The sequence below is a fragment of the Onychomys torridus genome, chromosome 7, assembly GCF_903995425.1.
Source record: "Onychomys torridus chromosome 7, mOncTor1.1, whole genome shotgun sequence".
NCBI classification, from domain to species: Eukaryota; Metazoa; Chordata; class Mammalia; order Rodentia; family Cricetidae; genus Onychomys; species Onychomys torridus.
Window position 1 is genome coordinate 5,470,477 of NC_050449.1, and position 22,868 is coordinate 5,493,344.

The 22,868-nt window shown below is 40.3% G+C and overlaps 1 protein-coding gene across 2 annotated transcripts in view; it reads right to left on the bottom strand.

The window, feature by feature from the left end:
- Positions 1 to 22,868, bottom strand: part of Arhgap42 (Rho GTPase activating protein 42) — a 234,821-nt gene that overhangs the window by 13,478 nt on the left and 198,475 nt on the right. For both annotated transcript variants that reach the window (XM_036192656.1, XM_036192657.1), the window contains exons 9-17: positions 21,397 to 21,497; positions 19,548 to 19,657; positions 17,630 to 17,708; positions 16,329 to 16,368; positions 8,599 to 8,661; positions 7,218 to 7,292; positions 6,368 to 6,452; positions 4,869 to 4,927; positions 2,017 to 2,122 (exon numbers count right to left, since the gene is read on the bottom strand). In XM_036192656.1, coding sequence (XP_036048549.1) covers positions 2,017 to 2,122; positions 4,869 to 4,927; positions 6,368 to 6,452; positions 7,218 to 7,292; positions 8,599 to 8,661; positions 16,329 to 16,368; positions 17,630 to 17,708; positions 19,548 to 19,657; positions 21,397 to 21,497 — 718 coding nt within the window. The remainder of the gene's footprint in view (positions 1 to 2,016; positions 2,123 to 4,868; positions 4,928 to 6,367; positions 6,453 to 7,217; positions 7,293 to 8,598; positions 8,662 to 16,328; positions 16,369 to 17,629; positions 17,709 to 19,547; positions 19,658 to 21,396; positions 21,498 to 22,868) is intronic.

Here is a 22,868-nt window from a genome sequence, read left to right on the forward strand (position 1 = left end):
GCTTGGAAAATCTGACCTGAGTTTAATTCCTGGGCCCCAAGGTGGATGGAGGGAATGGGTTCCTAAAAGTTGTCCTCTGACCCCACAGGTGTAGTGTGGCATGCACACACCATCCCCCATAATGAAAATACCTATTTTTAATATTTAAAGAAGAAACATGAGATGCTACCACTGGACAAATGAAGCTAATAAGTATAAGCACTAAATTAGTGAGGGAATAAATCTTGGTTTTTTTGTTTGTTTATTTTTCCTGAATTAGATGCAATGTTCATAGAAAAACATTCAAGTGTTTGGTATTTCTGTATTGTACTTCTTGTAGAACAGACAATTACAGAATAAGTGAGCTGACACTGTATTTGGAGCCAAAGAAATTACTCTGGGCCAGTTCTTAATCAGCTTCATACACAATTCCGCTTCACTTGGAAATTCTGGGGATTGAACTCAGAAGAAACCAGGCCTGGTGGTACAACCCCATTATCCCAGACACTCAGGAAGCTAAAACAAGCAAATGTGGGGTTCCTACTCTACCACTGAGTGACACCAGCTCTATATACTGAACTGCATCACTACAGCAAGTCAGTCATCCTACCACACAAATAAAAGTGGTCTATCATCTATCTGTCTGTCTGTCTGTCTGTCTGTTTACCTACCTACCTACCATCTATCATCTGTCTACCTACCTATCTATCTATCTATCTACCTACCTACCATCTATCATCTGCCTACCTACCTACCTACCTATCTATCTATCTACCTATCTATCTATCTATCTATCTATCTACCTACTTACCTACCTACCATCTATCATCTGTCTGTCTGTCTGTCTGTCTATCTATTTACCTACCTACCTACCATCTACTGTCTACCTATCTATCTATCTATCTATCTACCTATCTATCTATCTACCTATCTATCTATCTATCTACCTACTTACCTACCTACCATCTATCATCTGTCTGTCTGTCTGTCTGTCTATCTATCTATCTATCTACCTACCTACCTATCTACCTACCTATCTATCTATCTATCTACCTATCTATCTATCTATCTATCTATCTATCTACCTACTTACCATCTATCATCTGTCTGCCTGTCTATCTATCTATCTATCTACCTACTTACCTACTTACCATCTATCATCTGTCTGCCTGTCTGTCTGTCTGTCTATCTATCTATCTATCTATCTACCTACCTACCTACCATCTATCTATCTACCTACTTACCTACCTACCATCTATCATCTGTCTGTCTGTCTGTCTATCTATCTATCTATCTATCTATCTCCCTATCTATCTATTATCTACCTACCATCTATCTACCTATCTATCTATCTACCTACTTATCTACCATCTGTCTGTCTGTCTATCTATCATCTATATATGTATGTATGTATGTATGTATGTATGTATGTATCAATCATCTATGTATTTATATATGTACGTATCTATCTATCTATCATGTATGTATGTATGTATGTATGTATGTATCTATCTATCTATCTATCTATCATCATTTGATTTGACCATCAAATCACTTACCTACCGACCTATTTAGCTACTGATCTATATGAAATTTAAAATACATGTATGAATTAACACCAAAGTCAGAAGAAAATCTTTGAGAAAATTGTGAAACCCAAGGAGTAATCTGCAGTGTCAGTGTCATCTGAGGAAACCTGTTGACCTTAGTAGCATCTAGTACTAGTCTTCAAACTCACCACTGTAACACACTTAAAAGACCCGGAAATACTATAAAACACCATACACTCCTTCAGACATTTCCAAGTCTTTATCACTAGTTTAACAGTCATGGAGGATACAAATATCTGCATATTGCAAACATATGACACATAGACAAACACATATCTTTAAAATCAAACTGCACACCATTTTCTAATGCTCACTCAAGGGTTACAAGAGCAAGCACATAACACCATTGCCTACTTTAAAAAGACATGAATGAGCTTATCTTAAGACTGGAAAGTCATTAAACGAACAAGATGAGTCACAGAATTACTTGAGCAAGTGTTTTATCAAGATGTCCAGCATCTCTCTGTTTTTCTCCGGCAATTTGTGCACCAGTGCATGGACGGCCTCCACCCTGTAGTTTTGGTCATCTGACTCTGTTATGTAAAAATGGTTACAGATATAATTGTATTCAAACTTATAATGTAAACATTAGTCATGTGAACATCATATGCAATCCTACCATTCACGCCTTACAGTGCTGCTTCATAATAATAACAACTTATTAACCACATCTTTTAGGCTAAGAAATGTTGATTGAGCTTGTCCATGGCTTTAAAGTTAGGAAGTAGAAAAACCAAACTGCATGGTTTTGCAACTTGTTCCTCATCACTGAACTATATTGCTCTGGTCTAAGTCATTGCCTGCTTGAGTTTTGCAACCAGAGATAAGACTGTCAGGAATGTGGTACACATGTACGTACATTCATACATGGAAAATGTGAGTTGTAGATATTGGTGTAGACTGCCCAGTGTGTTAATCAGTATAATTCACATTCCTACAGAGAAACATGCTAGAGCCCTAACCCTATGTAACCAGAGGGAGCCAGCATTCTTCTCCTCAGTTCGCAGTCAAAGGAAAAATTCAGTGTGACCTTTCTGAAGCATTGGCATTATGCAAACAGAAGACAGTGAACTCACAGTGACATTTAGAAATCTGAAATTGGAGACATCACTCAGCAAGTCCAGTCCTGCCAGACTAAGGCTTAGGTGCAACCTGCCTGTAATACTTCAGAAGGAGATGACATCCCCCATTGTCAGTAACAAGTTTGGGCATAAGAGCCCAGTATTTCAAGGCCTTTTGTTACCTCTTTATGCTACATTGCCACATCACCTAGACACACATGTGTGGAGATGGAACCTAGCTCCGGGATAGTTCAGAGATGCCATACACATATGAAGATAAGATTATTTAGGACAAGGGCCAGGGTGATTGGATAGGGAAAAAATGGGCTATAAATACAATGAACAGACAGACTCCTCATCAAGCGATGAAGAGTGGAACCTGTAATCCTAACCTTCAAGAGCTAGGAGCAGGAAAATGGCTACAAGTTCAAGGCCAGAATGGGCTACTAGATCAGGTTGCTACAGCATTAGCCCTGTCTCAGAAACAACAAATCCCCATTTACCAACCCGGCCATCCAACCCAATAACCAAATAAAAAAATATGAAAAGAAAAATATCATTGTACAGCTTCTCAGTTCCTTGATGCAGCCTAATTCTCTCTTCCAGTGAATTCTCTACTGTATCCTAGGGTTCCAGTAATGTTTCCCTTTTTACTGAAACTGGTTAAGAGAAACTTGACACTAATTAGTCTATATCCATTCAACAACCCAACTTAACACTGAGTAAATCCTTGCCTGAGACCATACTCAATAATGATTTCCAAAGATGGAAGTAAAGAAAACCACGTACCAAAGCTTATACCATCACAGTTTTAGACAGTGGCTCAAATGACACTTGAAACAAAGCCAAATCTCTAGATTGAGTCCAAAATGAAGGTTTGTTGAATATCAACAACAAACACCTAGCTTATAGTCCTGGCTCTTACTGTACACTAGTGTCTTGGACAGGTCATTTACTCACTCTAGGTCCTGACTGGCTCATCAACAAAATGAGCTAATATTCCTTGCACCCTATTCACCTTGCAAAGATGGGCTCATAGGAAGACCATGTTGAACAGAGGGATTTCCGGAGAAAACTTAGAAAGGTGTGATGTCAGTCTGTGGTCAGCTATGAAGGCTGAACTTAAAACCAGGTCAGGCATGTTACCTGACACTTTCTTTGGCAGACAACACTTCTGGGGCATTTCAATGTCTGGAAATAAATGAAGGCAGCTGGTTTTGTTTGTTTGTTTGTTTGTTTGTTTCTTGGACTGTGAAGAATAACTAATACTCTTCAATTATGGTCACACCCTACATACTTCCAACAATGAAATGCCGACTGGTTGTTACATGTGTAGGTCACTATAATTCACATTATGTTGATGGATCAGACACCAAGCTGGCACTCTGGTTCCAATAGCTGTAAAGTATATATTATTAACTTCTCAGGTCATGTTATTACAGTATTCCAGCCTCCAGCATCCAATTTTCCAATTAAATCCACTAATTAGCATTAAGGCAGCCAATGACATAAATAAACGATGTGAATCTGTGAGTATAACAAGAAACATCATGGGTAAGGGAGGTAACAGAAGAATTTGTACTGGCTCATAAATCTGACTGTTTTTCCAGGTTTAGGAATATAGTATGCAAGTGTGAATGGTGACATACACCATTTGTGACATGTTTATGACAGTTGCTGTCATGGGGCTGGAAAGATGGTTCACTGATTAATCACACTTACTGCTCTTGCAGAGGACCTGGCTCTAGTTACCAGCACCCACATCAGAAAGTACACAACTGCCTGTAACTGCAGTTCCAAAGGATTCAATGCCCTCTGGACTTCAAAGGAATGCATATGGTACACATAAATTCATGATGGCATATCCACATAAATAAAATTTTTAAAGTTTTCTGTCATATAAATATGTTTAGTCACTCAAATAAGAAATCAGAAATTCTCACAGCTTTTTATAATCACATCAGACTGTCACCTCAATAACAATGGGTTTCAGGGGGATAGAGATAGTAGTCAGAGTTTATCTTATTAAAGGACAAAATATTTAGTTTACTATGTAATTTTTATTGGCTTGCAAATGATAGTGCAAGCTATTAAATATCATATTGGCAAAATTTTTAAGCAACATGTGAAAGAATGTTGAGGAGATTTAAAATTGCATGTGTAAGTAACAGACGCTAAAACCCCATCAATCATATGATTTTGGTGCAAGCACACTTACTGACAGCAATAATGAAATCCTTGTGCAATCTGTAAGTCATCAGGGGCTCTGCAAGGCACCTACAACAGAGAAGCAGAGAACATCAAGAGCTATCGAAACTTGTCACTCTACATTTCTAGGTCTTCTTTAAAAACAGTGATTGTTTTTTGACAACTAAAGGTGAAGCAATGACTAACAAAATAATTGGTCTGTTAGGTCCTGGAAGGGGGATCTGGACAGATCCACTGCCCTTGAGCACTCTTGCCACAACTGTGTGAAAAGGGATGCTACATTGAGGATGTAGCTCAGTTGGTAGAGTACTGCAGAATATTTGTTTACATTGTATGAAGATGTCTTGCTGTGATTGGTTTAATAAAGAGCTGAATGGCCAATAGCTAGGGAGGAGAGAATAGGCAGGGTTTCCAGAGACAGAGAGAGAGAGAAAAAAAAAGAGAGAGAACTCTGAGAAAAGCGGCAAGGATTTTCCCATCAGACTTGGAATAAGTCAGATGTACAGAAATGGAGAAGAGGTTTATAAAAAAAAAAAAAAAAAGCCTCATAGTAGAATGTAGATTAATAGAAGCAGATTAATTTAAGTTATAAGAGCTAGTTGAGAACAAGCCTAAGCTAAGACCAAGCTTTCACAATTAATAAGAAGTCTCTTTGTGATTATTTATAGGTTGGCAATTCAAAGACAGTCCAATCAGAAAGCTTGCTGCAAATGGCGGCCCACACTGGGTACCAGAGGAAGTGTTTATCTAATTATTCTTTATCAAAAAAGAAAACTCAGGAGTCAAATATCAGCTAAGAACCCTATTGATCAGAGAAACAGTAGAGAAGTGACCAGTGACCTCCTCTCTCTCTCTCCTTCCCCAATCCAAAAGGGACAAGAATCTTTCTAAGCCTACCCTACTACTAGCTTACTCTACCCTCTGATTCAAAATAAACTTTACTGGCAGTCTCAGAAGTGTCAGAGTATGATCAAAATATCCCACAACAGTAGAGTGATTGTCCAGCACAGACAACACCCTGAATGGGTCCCTGGCACCACATAACCCAGTAATGATAGTGCACACATGTAGTACTAGCACTCATAAGGTAGAGACAGGTGGACCAGAAGTTCATGGCCATTCTCAGCCAAGTAGTGAGTCGAAGGACTGTCTGTGGATACATGAGACCCTGCTGTCTCAAAAACAAAAACAAACAAAACAAAAAACATGGTGTTATAATTTAAAAAAAACATTTCAATATATTTAAAAACATACACAAAGCCCCACATATATAAGGAAACAAAAAGACTAACTCAGGATTCATAAAATATTGCAGCTTTTAAAGTTAATATTGGAAAAAGAAAGTATGAGTTCCAGCATGTGTACCTGTCACCAGCGTTGCTTCCTTTAGGTAAAGGCTGTGACCTGAGGAGTGAACCCCATGCACATGGATTCCATGCAACAGGTAGATACTTCCCAAGAAGAGGAGAGCAGTCATGGCCAGAATCCCCGGTACTAAAAGCTCCTCACCTGAGGTAGTTTTTCAGCCCACTAGTTATAGTCTTATTGTCCCATAGTTCAATATCAATGTCCATATCAGGAGGGGACTTGGGAGCTGGAAAGAATAAAATTTGAAATGTTTCAAATATAATTCAAAATATTACCTATGCCATGATGAGAATGCATACCAACTCAAGTAGGTCAAAGGGAGGGCCATTTGCATCTTATGACTCTGTTAAAGTTCATTTTAGGAAGGCTGCCTTTGTGATCTGGTTGGAAGCTCACTCTGTTTCTTGCCCTCAAAGGTAAGAAAGGTAGTATTGCTGTCAAATCAATTTCTTTCTAACGGCTGAAAGAACAGGGGCATGCTTCTAAGTGCTTGGCATGGGCCAGCATTAATGTATCTGAAGAACCCTGAGATTAAAATGGAGGAGGCAGAGACAGAGAAGCTAAGCAAACTCCAAGATCATAGAAGGCTTTTAAGTGGTGGAGCTGGGATTCTAAGCCAGGAAAGTCTAGAACTTTAGAGGGCATCTATACACTCATGCAATATTCCTGCAACACTAGCTAACAAAAGGCACTTGAAAGGGTCCAACCTCACAAACATGCCACCTCATCTGTTACAGCTCAACACTGAAGACTGAACAAAGGGACTAATGGTTTAGCAGAGTGGGAAAATGTGGGCTCTTACATCCAAGGTCTTGTGTTCAGATGGCAGTACCCATCTATTCCAAAACAACTTTTAGAAGTTAACTTTCAATATGATATAAAAATTAACAAAGACAACAACAAATTGTCTATATCTCAGGGAAACCTGTATGTTGGGTTACCTGTACAAATATCCCAAATCAATGGCACCCTTCTTTCATCTAAAACTTACAAAATGTGGTGTTCATAAGTTTCTGGACCTTGGAGTTCACACCTCCTATTCGGTACAGGCCTAAAATGGTGATACCTGAGGGAGGAAATAACAAGTGAATGTGGCTGAAGGGACTTCTCAAGCACAGATCTAAAAATCCCAGGCACGTGTCCATGCAGAACCTGACAGCTACTTGCCCAGTTTTGCCAAGGAATCTTAGCCATCTGACCCTGGAAACACCCACCCACCACAGATTTCTCAGAGCAGGCACTAAACAGCGGTTTAAAAGTCTTTTGAGATCTTCAAAGGCCTAAAGTCACCCTGCCTACTTACTACTCTTTGAATATAAAAGTGCATCAAAGATAGAAGACAATATTTCTGTTTCTTCAGAGTCAGAGTCCTTTGCATTCAGTGGTTCGATGTCACCTGCATCTTCATTTCAAAGGCAGGGAGTCAGATTGAGAATCCAAGGTTTCTGCTTCACTCCTTAAAACTCGCAAGTATGGGAAAATTCTGAATACAAGTTCAAAGAACTCTGAAGCACAACAGGACTTCTGCTTTAAGTAAGAGTCTCAGAAAGAGAAAGTATGCAGCCTCTACCTGGAGGCAGTCTCCACAGGTCATGACTCATTCCCATGGGAAAGCTGAAGGATGCTAAGAACAGAACAGCTATTCAAACCACAAAGGAAGAGAGTGCAAGGCTGATGGATGATGAATGCAGTCTTCCTAACATCTCCCCTCTAGTGTGTGAAAGAACTTGAATCAGACTTTGCTGACTCTCCATGGGAGACCTTACCCTTTCAGAGGAGGGGTTGGGGGTTGGGGGAGAAGGATGCAGGAAACGGGAGGAGGGATGAGAGGGGATCTGTGGTTGGCATGTAAAATGAATAAAACAATTTTCTTAAATAAAAAAAGAAAGAACTTGAAGTGATAAATAGTATTGTGCCTTTCAGAAAGAAGCAAACAGGGGAAGATATTTGAAAAAGCCATAAAGAAATAGTATAGGGTTGGAGAAAAGGCTCAGTTAAGAGCACTAGTTGTTCCTGCAAGAACCAGGTTTGGTTCCCAGCACCCACAGAGTGGCTCTTACCCATCTGTAACTTCAGTTTCAGGGAATTTGATGTCCTCTTCTTGCCCCTTCAGGCACCACGCATGCACACAGTACACATACATACATATAGACACTCACATATACATATAAATAAATAAATAAATCTTTGAAAAGAAAGAGTATAATCAGTTGAAATTATACCTAGCTATATATTCACATAGTTTGAACTTATATCATACTCAAAATTATTTTTGTGTTCATGGCCTGATGCTCACTTTCCTTTTTAAGTGAAAGGTTCAGAGTGCAGGAGTGAGACCTGTGGGATTAATCATGCACCGTCTGCACACTCACCTCTTGTTTCCACAGCTTGAATGCATTTTCTCACGAAGTTGAACCCAGCTTCATTTAAGTACACTGCAAGTGAGAGACAGTCTAATTAAGATCCCATGTACAGCTCGCCTTTCCCCTTCAGCTGGGTCATCTCTGTGCCTTCTGGTCTTTACCACTGCATTCATCAGATACCGGAATACAGCAGGGAGACTCACACTCACACGCACGTCATCAAGCTGCATGCTAGGGAGCACAGAGCACTCTACACTGTAAATAGACTCACAGTACAGATGGCTCTGCTGTGTTCAGGACCCCACCCCCACCCCCGATAATTCTTATGGTGAGTGGAAAGTAATAGTAAAGCCTTTTTGTGTAGTCATTCTTTCCCATGTGACCACAGCAACATCCTGAGCCTCTTAACACAATTCATCAGCTCACCGGAACTCCACTCCTCTTGCTGTGATGTCTAATGCTCGGTTTAAACCAGTGTTCTTTTAAGTACATGATTGGCATTCAGAATAACTCAAACACACCCAATCCATGTACTAGCAGCTCCCCCATTTCTGGTCCCGGAGTAGAAAATAACACAATTTTCATTCTTTGCTAAACTTTCTTCAAATTCGCCTTAGGGCTGGTGAGGTGGTTCAGTGTGTAAAGGCGTTGCTGAACATTTTGACTTGAATTTGATCCCTGAGACCCACAAGGAAGAAACAGAGAATCAACTCTTGTAAGTTGTCCACTGATCTCCACACAAGTGCTATGGCACACATATCCATCAATATACAGCCACCCAACACCCGCTCGCTTACCCCACTTACTCAATCAATAATGTAATAAGTAAATTTGCTTTAGTTTTTAAGCTGTGGGGTTAAAATCAAATTAGATTAATTATATAAAGGAAAACATTTTAAAAAACCAAGTAACCTCGGGAGGCAGAGCCAGGCAGATCTCTGTGAGTTCGAGGCCAGCCTGGGCTACCAAGTAAGTTCCAGGAAAGGCACAAAGCTACACAGAGAAACCATGTCTGGGGGGGGGGGGAGCCAAGTAACACCCAGAGGAAACACTTGAGAAGTCTTTACATTGTAATAATTTCTATCATGTGGTAGATATGCATTTTTTCAATATGCCAAAATACTAATGAATGAGAATAATTCAGACCAACAAAATTAAAAACCTCCCAATTCTAAAATGATGGTTATTTTTAAAGGTTGGGTAATTGAGTACATTGTTCAGCTTGTCAATAAAACTGAGAAAGAGGCAGAAAGTATCTTCAATAAGACTGTCCTCTAACACATAGAATGAAGAGAAAGGTATCATGTAAAATAGAATTATTTTTTACTTATTCATTTGGAGTAAAATAAACAATAGGCAGGCTATCTCTCAAAGACAGACTGAGATAGTTGGAAACAATGCCCTGGTCTATTCTAATACACTGAGAGCAGGTACCTCATGTAGAGCAAAAGTTTACAAGGTCAATCTCTGGCTCCTGAACTATTCCATAGATCCTGCTCTTGGCTTTCTCCCCACAGGTTAATGCACGATTATTAATCAGTTCAGGGTGTGGAGAAAACAACCAGGAATTTGTTCATCATGTTTGACTATGTGCACTTTGCCTCAAAGAGCTGGTTCCAAGTAGCTGAGATGATACTCAGCATTGACTGGAGTCAGGAAAATCCATAGGTTCCTCTAAGCTCTGGTATGATCCATTATGACCTGGAGCATGTCCACTGACTTTTATGAATGAGACTCTCTACCTATAAAATGTGAGAAGTGGCACTCAGTAGACACGCCTGTCATCCCAGCACTGAAGAGGCTGAGGGTGGAGTATATAGAGTTTAAGGCCTTCTTGGGTTACATAGTGAGACTGTGTTAGAGCAGAAACTAGCAGCAACAACAAGACAAAACAGAAACAAGAGAGCCCAGGGAGACGTAAACAAAAGAACAACAAGCACCCACCTCTTGAGTCAGTGTTATAGACAGAAAACAGAAGACAGCTTAAGAAAACCAGTTTCTAAGCAGATGAAGAGGTGATGCTTATTCTTCCACATCAAACTTACGTTACTCATGTTACTAGGAGTTGGGGAGTTGACTCAGCAGTTACAGTGTTTGCCATGTAAGCATAACAACTGTAGTTCAGATCCACAGAAGGCAAAAGAAAAAAAGAAAAAACACTGGATGGACCTTGTGGCCCACCTGTAATTGCAACCGCACATGGTTGACACAAAGGATCCCCAGACTAAGCTGGTTAGTGAGACTTGCCATAGAGGTAAGCTCTAGATTTGACCAAGAGACCCTGACTCAGTGAAATATGTGGAAGAGCAATGGAGGATGCTTCCAGACATCAGCCTTAGGCCCCACCATTGGCACAAAAGTGCACGAGCATTCACACGAAAAAACACTCAGACAGTTGCCCATATATCACATGTACATAAAAATAGAAAAAGAGATGAAAATGTTTGTTACTTGGCTTGGTTTTATCTCTCTGTTTTCTCTTTTAAAAACTAAACATAGCAATCTCTTCCTTATAGGACTACTAAAGAATGAGTTAAAGTAATTTGGAAAGCTACACATAGTGTTTTAAATAGAGTAGGTGCTGTGGGGTGTTGGCTCTGTGTTCTCGCCTGTCATTGACTGTAGTATAATGTAACCCACTATGTATATGTGTGTGTACAGGTTCTTCATGGACCAAGCCCTCTTTATTCTTTGGGTAGGTCTGAAGCAGCAATTGCTTGAAGGACTGTCAACCAGTAGTGCTATTTTTCAAAAAGGCATATCATATTACTTCATATTAAAAAAAAAAAATTGGGGGCCAGAGCAATGGCTTGTTTCTTTAAACAGACATAGTTTGAGTATACAGTGATAAAGCCTCATGAAACTAGGAGGTTGCTGAAAAGATAAATTGGACATTAAGAAATGTCCCTATGGGTTTATTATACTTTAGTAAATCACATTGATCAAATGCAATGTGTCACTGAGCTGAACAGACCATGCACACTGTGGCTGCTCTCTACATATATTCACTGCCTTGTTCTTCACAAAGGAAGACAGAAGATTGGTTATGGTCATGTGATCAATGAGAGGGAATGGAAATGATCCTATGTTACTTCCCAGCAGACCAAGATCAAGATTTGCCATTTTCTCTTGTCACTGGCGTAAGATAAGCATGATACAAAAGGAGGCTACTCTGTGAACTTGAGTTTCAGAGTAGAAGCAAACCATGGAGGACCTGTGTGGACATGCAAGATCCTTTGACGCAGCAAGCCTTCTGAGATCTGAGGATCAGCTTTCATCACACGGAGACCTGTCCAGGGCTTACTTAATTATGTGTAATTTAAGCAATTTTTGCTGTGGCAACACAGACTCAAGAAATATATTCAACTCAACAAAATTAGTATCCTTAAGGAGAAAAATAAGTCCTGTCAGAATCATCCTGTCAGTTAATATTCACCAAGTTCTGTACAACAATGCCTCCACTAGAGTGCCCAGCACTCTCTGCTGTGGTGTGGTTTACATAGTTTGCCTCCTTGACTTGATGTAAGATATAGTTACATTGACAGTCAGGAAGCGTTAATTTTTAAGAAATTCATGTGATGAAAAATGAGCTATTTTCTAAAGCCATGAGAGGGTTATTATATTGCTTTCATTTGTGCCAAGGAAAATTCAACTAAAGCAGTGTTGTTGTTTTTAATAGCTAAAAAAATAAAAACCATTTACTCCTTAATTTCACAAGAGACAGCTGTGGAAAGGTTTATTAATAAGTAAAAAGATACCATTAAAAAGGGAGTGCATGAGCTGGAGATCCAGAAGCAAGCAAAGCACTGCCATACAAGTTTGAAGTGTGGAACCTACATGGGGTTAGACTTGGTAGCATGCACCTGTAACCATAGCATTCAACAGTAAGATGGAAGTCACAGAAAGGAAATCTCCTAGAAGCCTGGTAGCCTGGTGTGCTTGGCTACAAACAGGAGGCCTTCTGCTATTAAAGCAGAAAGTGAGACCAACACCAAGGCTGTACTCTGACCTCCACACTGTGCTGTGGCATGTGGGTATCCACACTTAGACACACCGATAGTGTTTCTCATAACTCTCCTTCCATGAAAGACAAAGTATTCTTGGTGTAGGGTAGAAAGAAAGGGAACTCATCCTACATGGTAGAAACATGGAGTTCAGATGGATGCTACATCTTCTTCAGAACAGGCAACTAAGTTGAGCAACACTTTGTTTTCTCCCCTTCTCCACCATGTCTGAGTGAGCACCTTCTTTGGTGGTTTCTCCGCCATGTCTGAGTGAGCACCTTCTTTGGTGGCTTCTCCACTGAGACCTCCCTGTGCCTCACTCCCACTTCTCCCACAATCTGTGAACTCTCCCCAAGACCCACCCTGTGCCCCACCCTTACTTTTCCCTGCTTTAGAGAAAACCAGAGGAGTATTCAGAATCAAACTGTCACCAAATTCCCAGGCATTGAAACCCTGTAGTACTAACGCCATTTGGCCTGAAAACAGACTAACTTAATAAAGCTAATTTATTCAATTAAAAGTTAAATGTAAGCATTTTCTCTGTGTTGGAAACTGTTCAAGGTTAAAGCTTTTATTGAAATCCAACTGAAGTTTCCATGAGACTGTTTAGCAGTACAAAAGCTATTAATCTTAACAGATATTCCAACAGCAATGGGGGAAAAGAACAGCCTTCTGCAGCTAACAAAGCAAAAGTCCTTGTTCTTTCAATTTCTTCCTGTTTCAAAACACCCCAGATCCTTCCCGATGTAACCTTGGTGGTCTTACTGTACCTCTGCAGGGCTTCTAGGACAAAGCAATGCTTGTCTTTCATCATCCATTTACATTTCTAATCTGGCATTTCCAATTAAAAAGATACAGATATACAACATCATACTATATGAGTTTTCAGAGGGAAAAAGATGTGAGTACATTTGTTGGTACTCAGGATGCCCCCAGGACCTTTCTCATCTTCCTGAAGGATAAAGAGTTGCGGGCTCCACCCCCACCCCCCCTACCCCCCCCACCCCCGCTGTGAGCTGCAGATATATGAAGTAGTAATTCAGCTGACAATGGCAATAGCATCTGGAAGAGTCAAGAACTCTTCCAGCGGACAAAGCCAAAACTAAGGAGTCTTGGTGATACTGGCTTTTGAATGTATTAGCTGTTTCCTGCAGTGAATCTCTTGTGTGCTGTTGTAGCTTTCCCATTTGATTTTTTTCTCAAGAACTTCTAACAGTGTGGTTGATCACTCATTGAGCACAATTTCCCATATACTATTTGGATATGGGAATATTGGTATTTGGATAACATCCCCCAACTGTGTAGACAACAGTCGCACAGTCAAGACCTCTTTTTTTCAGGCCTTTGTTACTTTTTTAGCATTAGACTCAGAAGTCTGCCTTTCTGTAATTAGCTCTGTAATGTAATTTCTCCTTTAGCAAGTATCCGGCCAGGGCCATCTCTGGACAAACCATTTTATCTGAGATACTTCTCAAACATCCAAGGACAGACTTCAGATAGATAAGCATTCAGACTACCTGCTAGTGTCCTGAAATAAGGTAAATATCCATACTGAGACAACTGCCAAGGCCAGGAGGGTGTTGGGCACAAAGCTTTGTTTCTCATGCAAATTAAGATTAAACCCTCCTTTCTTCCATAGCCCAAGTGATATCCCTAGTTCTAAAGGATTCCCCTTTTAACAATAAACTCTGAACAAAAGGGCTTTTACATATCAGGTGCATCAAGCTGTGACACAGGCTACCTAGCTACCCTCCCCGCCTCAGAAAACAGCACAGCTGAGATAAGCTGAGACAGACATAGTGCCAAAGGAAATAAAGGTAGTTTTGTTTTACTCATGACTTATAGTGACTTATAAATTCCTAATATTTTACCTAACCACTTCTAAGAATACAGTTTGAGCACATTAACTCCCTTTTTAGATCTCTTTATCAATTTTAGCCCTTGGTTGACCCCACCTCCTTTAATCACTCCCTTTTTGGATTGTAAATGAAAGTGATAATCACTGCTCTTTGTGTACATCTTATCACCTCTCTTTTAGACCCTGAAAGCCTCAGATTGCATTGTCAAAGAATTGCTGCTTGTAAGTGTATATATACACTCAGGGGTACCTCCACAGCTGGGTGGATTTTTGGACTTAGAAGAATAAAATGAATGAACTAAAGATCTGTGTACTTAGATTCATTCAACATCACCACTAGTAGCATCTCTTCTGGAACTCTGGGAGAATTCCCCTCAGGCAGGTACCTGGGGAGAATTCGATACCTCTTTGCCTGTTAGACCCATGCAATTCATGTGAGCTAGAACTCCTTTCAATGGGAATAAAACTTTGACCTTTGATCAAACATAGTTCTGTTCTCATGGGAGGATGTAATGATGGACCAATTTACTTAGACACCTGGGGAGTTCTAGTGATAGTGTTCACAGAGGGCAACTGTTTAGAATATGAAGAGAAACTGTTTCATACTAGGAAGATTACATCCTAAGGCATACATGGAAAAAAATCATCCAGACAATGGTCAAATGTTAAAGCTATTCAGAAACTAAGATTATATACCCCACACAGCTAAGATGTGACTGTAGCTAGCAGAAACATCTATTGAAATGGACCCCTTTTATCTATCCCAGGAATAAATAGATATAAATAGGAAAAAATATAATAATACAGAACAGGGTAGAGAGGAGGATGTGAATGAAATACCTCTGTTTTCAGAATTGCTACTCCATCTAGATCCAGGGGCAAAGGGCCTGCTAGAAAGCTACCACAGAAACTATGTCATCTGAGAAAAGACATGGCTCAAGACAGCACCAGAGAAAACCCAGAACACATGAATTGAACTTTTCTTTATTAAAGAGATGAAGATGTTGAGACAGGACAGTATATCAAGAAATATAACCTGTTTTCCTGAAAAATATGTTCAGATGGCAAAGTTATGAAAAACTATGAGTGAGGTTCTGTCCCAATGGATCTGTTTGAAGAAGAGTTTCATTCTCATTTTAACTGGACAGCATCTGTTTAATATGGATGACAGCTACTACCCTGAACCTTAAAATGAATTAATCAACAGCATCTTATCATCTCAAGAGAATGCAGTATGTCATATAACCACACCAGGATTTACAGATTCAATATCCTGGACCAGTTTTTTGTGTGTTTCTGTTGTTTTGTTTTTCACATGGAGCTATGGAGCTTTGTCTTAAGAATGATCTAACTTTGCTTTTCTAATGAATTACACAGCTTCATTTATAACATGGAGGGAAGTATTGAATCCAGTGTGATTGCAAAGCAAGGCACTCCTTGCTCAGGCTGTGGAAGCTCTGCCGGCCCCACAAGCACAGCACAGCACACCTTTTACTCTGCGGCATGTGCTCTGGACACCTCTGCTACAGCCTTGTGTAGGGCCACTCAAGTTCTTATGGTTTTGTTTCCACGATTCCCAGTGGAATCAGAAGTTAAGAGTTTTCCCTCTGGTTGTGTCTGAGGAAGGACCAAGCCAAAGGGGAAAGACAACAGCAAGGGTCAGAAGATTCAGATCCCACATGCTCTTTCTGAGGCTTTCTCATTTCTCTCTCAGGAAATGTAACTGGTTTTATTTGTGGCTCACTCTGCAGGGCAAGTCAGAATGTAGAAAAGCTTATTTCTGATTAAGTTTCTATTCCTTTAAAAATCATAGTTAAGTCGAAATCTAAGAAGTGTTCATGCAAAACCTTTAAAGGAAGAGCAGAAAAAGAACTTACTTTCTTCTTTCTTGCTAATTATGGCAGGCAGCGTATAAATCTAGAAAACAAAGGATGTCAGTTAGTTACTGCAGTTAATGGTCCATACAGAAGATTGGCAAGGTGATGCTTACACTGAAACAAAACATGGACATGGGCTCAAGATCCAGCAACTATTTCCAGGGTGCAGCCATCTGTACAGCTGATCCACCAACCCCCTAATATGGTTCCATTATTAATGGTCCAGCCTGGGCTAAGTTTACCCTTCACCATCTGACTTACGTATTTCACTGTCTTTCCTGACTTGTGCTTAAGGCACCTTCTTCTGGAAGTGTCTCTCACAGTGGAATTCATCAGACTTTGCTCCTTCTTCACAGGAGCTGTATGGTTTTTTCCCCCCGCCCTGTGGGCACAGTCTTGACCAAATTGCTGAGATAACAACCCATTCCTGCATCTGCTCTAGGTCAAGACTTCTTAACCATTGATGAAAAGTTTAAATATTTTTAAAAATCTACCTCTGATTGACATTCTTGATTTTTGATACAATAGAGTAGAAATGGAAAATAATAAACAGAGAACCAGATCTTCTCATTATTTAGTGTGATGGACTTAAAATCCTTGTGTGCTCACATGATCCTCTAAACTCTACTTACAGTGTCTGGGCTCATCTGATTGTGACCTGGAACAGGGTTAGAGGGAGGGTCTCAGAGCACACTACACTGGCACCATTGCTCAGGCATTTAGCTTGATCTGTTCTTGTATTCTCTGCCATCAATGGAACCTTCTCTAGTGATGGGACAGCGCCTCCTGTTTATTCTGTGTGCTGTCATTCAACAGACCCAGAAACAGCGGTCAGTAAGAAAGAAAAGAGCCACTAATGACCTCTCTCTTTCCTACATAAATGCCCCTGGTGTTTGTGAGAAAATTTCAATACAGACATCAAAATGACTATTACAAACAGGATGTGCACCAAAGGGGATGTCTCCCACCCAGTTTTGTCAAGCCTGGACTAGAGGATGACTCCACACATAATCTTAATAGTAACCCAATAAAATGATGCAAGACATGCAGCCAAATTAAAGATTGTAAATATTTTAAAGTAATTTTAGGGTTGTACATTAGTCTTGGAAATCTCCTGAAACAAATGACAAGTAGGATTACGTGCCTGTGGCTGAGCTGACACAGGAGAGCAGGACAGGCAGCTGCCATCTGATTCGTTACTTTAATGTTCCCAGCTATGTCATATAAACAGAGAAAGCACATGCAGAGGTGCTCTGTGAGCTTCAGAGTCAAACACAAGCTAGAGACAATGTCATTCTTACCGGTTCTTTTCCATCCATGGCCTCCAGCCAGAGCTTCCGGTTAGCTTCAGAGAATGCCTGCAGCGTAATGATGCCATGCCTACCGACAGACAGACACTCTAAATGTCAAATTCATTCTATTGTGCCATTCTGCATTTGTAAATTTTCAAATCCTTCGTTAATTATAAAGCCATAATTTGGAAAAGAAAAAAAATGAAACGCAATGAAGAAAAGGGGAAACGGAAAACTAGAAAATTTTTCTACAAGTGTCTTTCAGAAAAGTCACCGTACACACCCACTCACACACATTCATCCACGTATACATACACTCACACACATATATACACATGCACACTCATATACATGTACACATACACATGTACACATACTCACACAGGCACACACAGATACACCCTTATACACATACATGCACACATATACACATGAACAAACACATGCACACACACTTTTTAAATTTAAATGATGACAGGTAAGTCATGAAGTTATGAGGCACAGGGCTGTCTGAAGAAGTTAGTTCAAACAATTTCCCCTGAAATGGTCAAAAAAAGATGGCAAATGCATATCAAATGATTTTCAAAGCTCAGGACTCTGATGTGGGACCAGCTTGTCACTAACAATGATGATGTGTGAAGCCTCAGCTCACAACAAGCCAATGATTACATACTCAGTGTTTCTCTGCACCATGTTCACAGTGTTAAAAGGAATTCCTTGAAAATACTTCTCAAGTAAGGTGCAGGTGTAATCTGCACCTGGGAGGCTGAGGCCGCTCAGCTTACACACACAGGCTGAGTACTGAGTGAGACCGTCTCAATAAACAGTGTCCCCCAAATCTCTTCCCTGCAGCCACTTGAAATAGTTACTTAAGGATGTATTATTTCCATATAAAAGAAGGCGCCATATAAAAGGTGTGAGGGTAATATGAAATTTTATATAAATTATCTCATTTAAAAGAATTGATGTAGTCAGCCTGGAAATTACAAGGATTTGCAAATACTGGGAAATTTTTTCATTATTAGTATGAAATTCTTAAAAAATTGGAATAGCATAAGCTGGCAACAAATTACTTGCATTTCTTCTGTAGATGTGAAAATACCTCATTAGAATGATAAGAAAGGAAAAACATATATAAGGGCCCAGGTAATCTGGTGTGATTGAGTTTATTGTCTCTCTGGGGCAAGTTCTATGTATTACAAGCTATACTTCAAACTTGGGATCCTGTGCAGGGATGACAGATGCATGCTGTCATGTCATGCTTGCCTTGCTGCAATTTTAAGTCAATGTCAAAGTATCAATGACACAATTAGAACAGCAGTCAGTGTTTTCTGGATGGTTATATTTTGTGCTGGTATGTGTGTTCATAAGAATACTTTATTATTTGATTTAACCATCAGGAGACCCTGGAGGTGTAGACTTATTTCCACATTTTATAGATGGAATAACAAAAGCACAGAGTTTGTGTAACTATAATCAGAACATGCAGAAAGACAACAGTGCCATGCACACAGTAGGTCTCTAGAGGCACTGAACTTGGCCAGCTGTGGAGTTTATGGTATTCCCTCTGGAGGCTTCTTATTCCTTGGTAGCAAGGCCATCAGGCTTTAAATTATGATAAAAGTGCTTGTCCTGAAACCAGTGAACAATGCTGTGGCTCTCCCACTTTGCTCGGGCGCAGACTGCTCCGCCCTCTATGCTAACATGCCAATCATGTCAACTCTTCAGGTTCTTTGTTGTGACTTTTCCCAGCATAAAGTCTCCTGATTCTTTTTTAAAATATCATACAATTGGATAAATATGTGAAAGAGTGAAGTAAATACATAGATGTCCTCTTTACAAATATTATATTTTTCCATGTTGTGCTTGTTCAAACTTAGAAACAGAAATTAAGTAAAAACTACAAAGTGGAAAGTAATGCTCAAACCTTTCAACCACTTCTATGTCAAAGCAGAAGCGTTTGTCAATTGAGTCCGTCTTTCGTCGGATACATGACTTTAATTTAAACATTTCAGGTGAGCCAGTAACGAGGCCATTCTGAAAAAAGAAAGGCACATAGTCACTAACACAGGGAGTGAACTGATGTGCACTGATCCAAAGTCGCTAACTGCAAGTATTAACTTGAAGAGAAGCTGACGTATAAAGGTTTCACTCCTCTGCTCTTTAGTCCTCCTCGTTCATTGACAACATACTGAGCCATTCATTATTTAATCTGTGACAGGCCCTTCTGATACCTTTGGACACATTTACTCTGACAGGAACAGACCCTTACAGTGTACATACTCTGAGGATGCAGACAGACATGACATTACAGTCACTGAACATCACAGTTGCATGTGCAGTCCATGTGTTAGGATACTGCTCTATTTTTCAATCAGAATCCTCTCTAATAAAAAAGTAAACATACAAATTCACCAGGTAGTAAGAGGTTAGTTCCATGGATATGTATTTTTGTACTGGAGCCTACACAGTAGCTAGCTCCAAGTCCCCAAAGAGCCTCCAGAATAATGAAGCTCACATTGGCCATGCTGCTCAAAGTCTCTGGATGGGACTGAACAGCGGCCTGCCTGTCAGGAGTTCTCTACATGGGAGATGCCTAGCTACATCGTGGGGAAAGTTTAGCTCAATGTTTGTTAACCCTGCTTGCTTGCAAATCTCGCAGATTTATTATCAGTGCTTTGATTGCTCCGTTTGCATTATTAATACCCCAACTGTCACACAGGTTGAATTTCTGACAAGCACTACTCAAGTGAGTCACAGCTCGATGTGAATTTCGACTTAATAACTGCAGGTGATGCTATCCGCAGGCTTTTTCTCTGCTATGTTCCCATTTCTTTTGCATCTGTCCTTCACTTTGAATTACTAGGCTTTGCTGGATGCCTGAGCACAATAAGTTTCAGGTGACACAACTTAATGTTCCTAGTTTCTATCATTTACCTCTGCCTTGCCCTACATTACAAACTGCCGAGGTGACTCATTTGCTTTCTAGAAACAACTTCCTCAACTGTTAAAATAAGGTTGATAAAATAAGGTAGGATAAAATCCACCTCCAGACTTTGATCTTAGTGTATGACCAAGTTAGCTAATTCACAAGACCAGTCATTGTCCATGTTGGTAAGCTAACTAAAAAAAAAAAGAAAGAAAGCAAGGAGGGAGGAAGGGAGGGAGGGACAGAGGGAGGGAAGGAAGCAGGGAGAGTTACACCCTACATGCAATGAAAACTGTACTATTTCCTCAAATAAGATGCATCATGTCCTATAATGGTAGCTAGCCATGAGACTCATGTAGCAACTAATTTACTTTTGGAGTAAGTAAGTCTTGATTGGCTTCTTTGAGAAATTTGTTAGGCAACAGTTTGGTATGTGAGTTCCTAAGCTATTAGAGGAAAAGAGCATACAAGGGCAGCTGTAGCATTACCAGTAGGGACAAGATGCAGAAGCTCTGAGCCAAGCTGGGCCCAGCCACTGGCAGTTCCTTCCTTGGTTGCTAGCCAACACATAGCACAGAGCCCTACTTCTGAAACCAGAGATGTTAGAGGGTACCTCAGTCATCTACTGAAGGATCCCTATCTGTAACCAACTGTTTATAAATACATGATAGCCCAGTTAAAGAAAAACAATGCCTATTCATTTTTTATGACATTAAGGCCATTCAGCTTTTTTAAATAGAATTTTCAGTTATTAAAATGTGTTATTAGGGACAGGAAGCACAGGTGACACTTTAACTCCCATTCCTTAAATTAGAAGCTTGATCTGAAAAGGAGAAAGCTCACTCACCATCTTCCCACTGGCTTTCACTTCCGAGACGCTCATTGTGAACATTTTGCTCCCTTTGTCGTAAGTGCAGTAGTGCTTAATCCACGTGAAACCCAAGGGTCCTAGTGCAGGAGACAAAATCCACTTCACATTCAGATGTATGCTTTGTACCTAAGTGTGTGCATGGGCACACCTGCACATGGACAGTGTCCACACATCACAGTCGCTGGAACATTCACTGTGAGGAAGGCCAAGATGAGCAAAAGTGACCGAGGATGGCACCATGAAGTCAACAAACGTCTTTACTCAGTCTTTCTCAGAATCAGGAAACCTATGAGTAGTCTCAGCTATCTTGATCTTGTCTGTAAATGTGGAATCTGGTAAGCAGGTGTGCTCAGCTATGGACAGAATATTTGAAAAAACAATCATACCAACATGCACAGATGTAACTGATTTAGGAGATGGGGTCTTGCTTTGAAGTTCACACTATCCTCAAACTTACCATGTAGCCAAGGCCAGCCTTGAGCTCAAGATACTCCTGTAAAGCTCCCAAGCACTGGGATTACAGAGATGCCTCCATTCCTGGCAGCTGAGGAGCATATGTTTAACATTTGCGTGGCCAGACATACACTGTCACTCAGTGAGCACTTGACAAACTAAGCCAAGTGTGGATGATCATCCTTGACTTTACTGAGCTTGGAATTACTTCCTCTTACTGTTGCTGTGAGGGAAATAAGCCCATGGCTTGGATGGAACTCAGAGAGTAGGTGTGGCAGAGCATCAGATGTGACACTCCAGGGCTGAGACAGCAGCACTTCAGAGGTCACTGTTAGCTACATAGCAAGGCCTGGCCACGTGAGCTCCAGGAGACCCTGTCTTTTAAAAAATCCAAATGCTCTTAAATAATAATTTCCCTATTTATATTTATATTAAAAGAAGTATGTATGTCAGTTATATCGGCATGTCAGCTCAGTTTCGTTTCCCATTGGCATGGCCCCTTTTCTCACAGCACATCATGTTACGGGCTGGTATTGTCCCTGAAGAACTCGATGCTCCTGCATCTGCAGTGGGGTGGATCCTCCATTCCACCCTTCATTGACAAAGCACAAGAGCTTGCATTTACCCAGAAAAACTGAGTGTTCTGAATCCAAGCACCACGGTGGGCTGAGTGGGTTGGGAAAGAGAGCTTAGGGTTCGCTCCTCAAAGCTTCTTCAGTTAGTGCTCCACCCACTTAACACAGAAGTCCTTAGCCACCTCTATGCATAATGTGACTACTGGCTTGATTTCAGAACTCAGCACTCAAAGGCAAGCAATTAAAATATAAAGCATCACCTTGAGATGGCGTTTCATGAGCCCCTGGGTTTCTTTTTGTTAGAAACAGTGTCCTTGTGTCAGTTTTAACTTTTGTTCATACTTACACTACTCCAAATCTTAAGATGACAGGTACACATACACTTTGCAATCACAAGGGATTACAGCAATTACCTCCAGT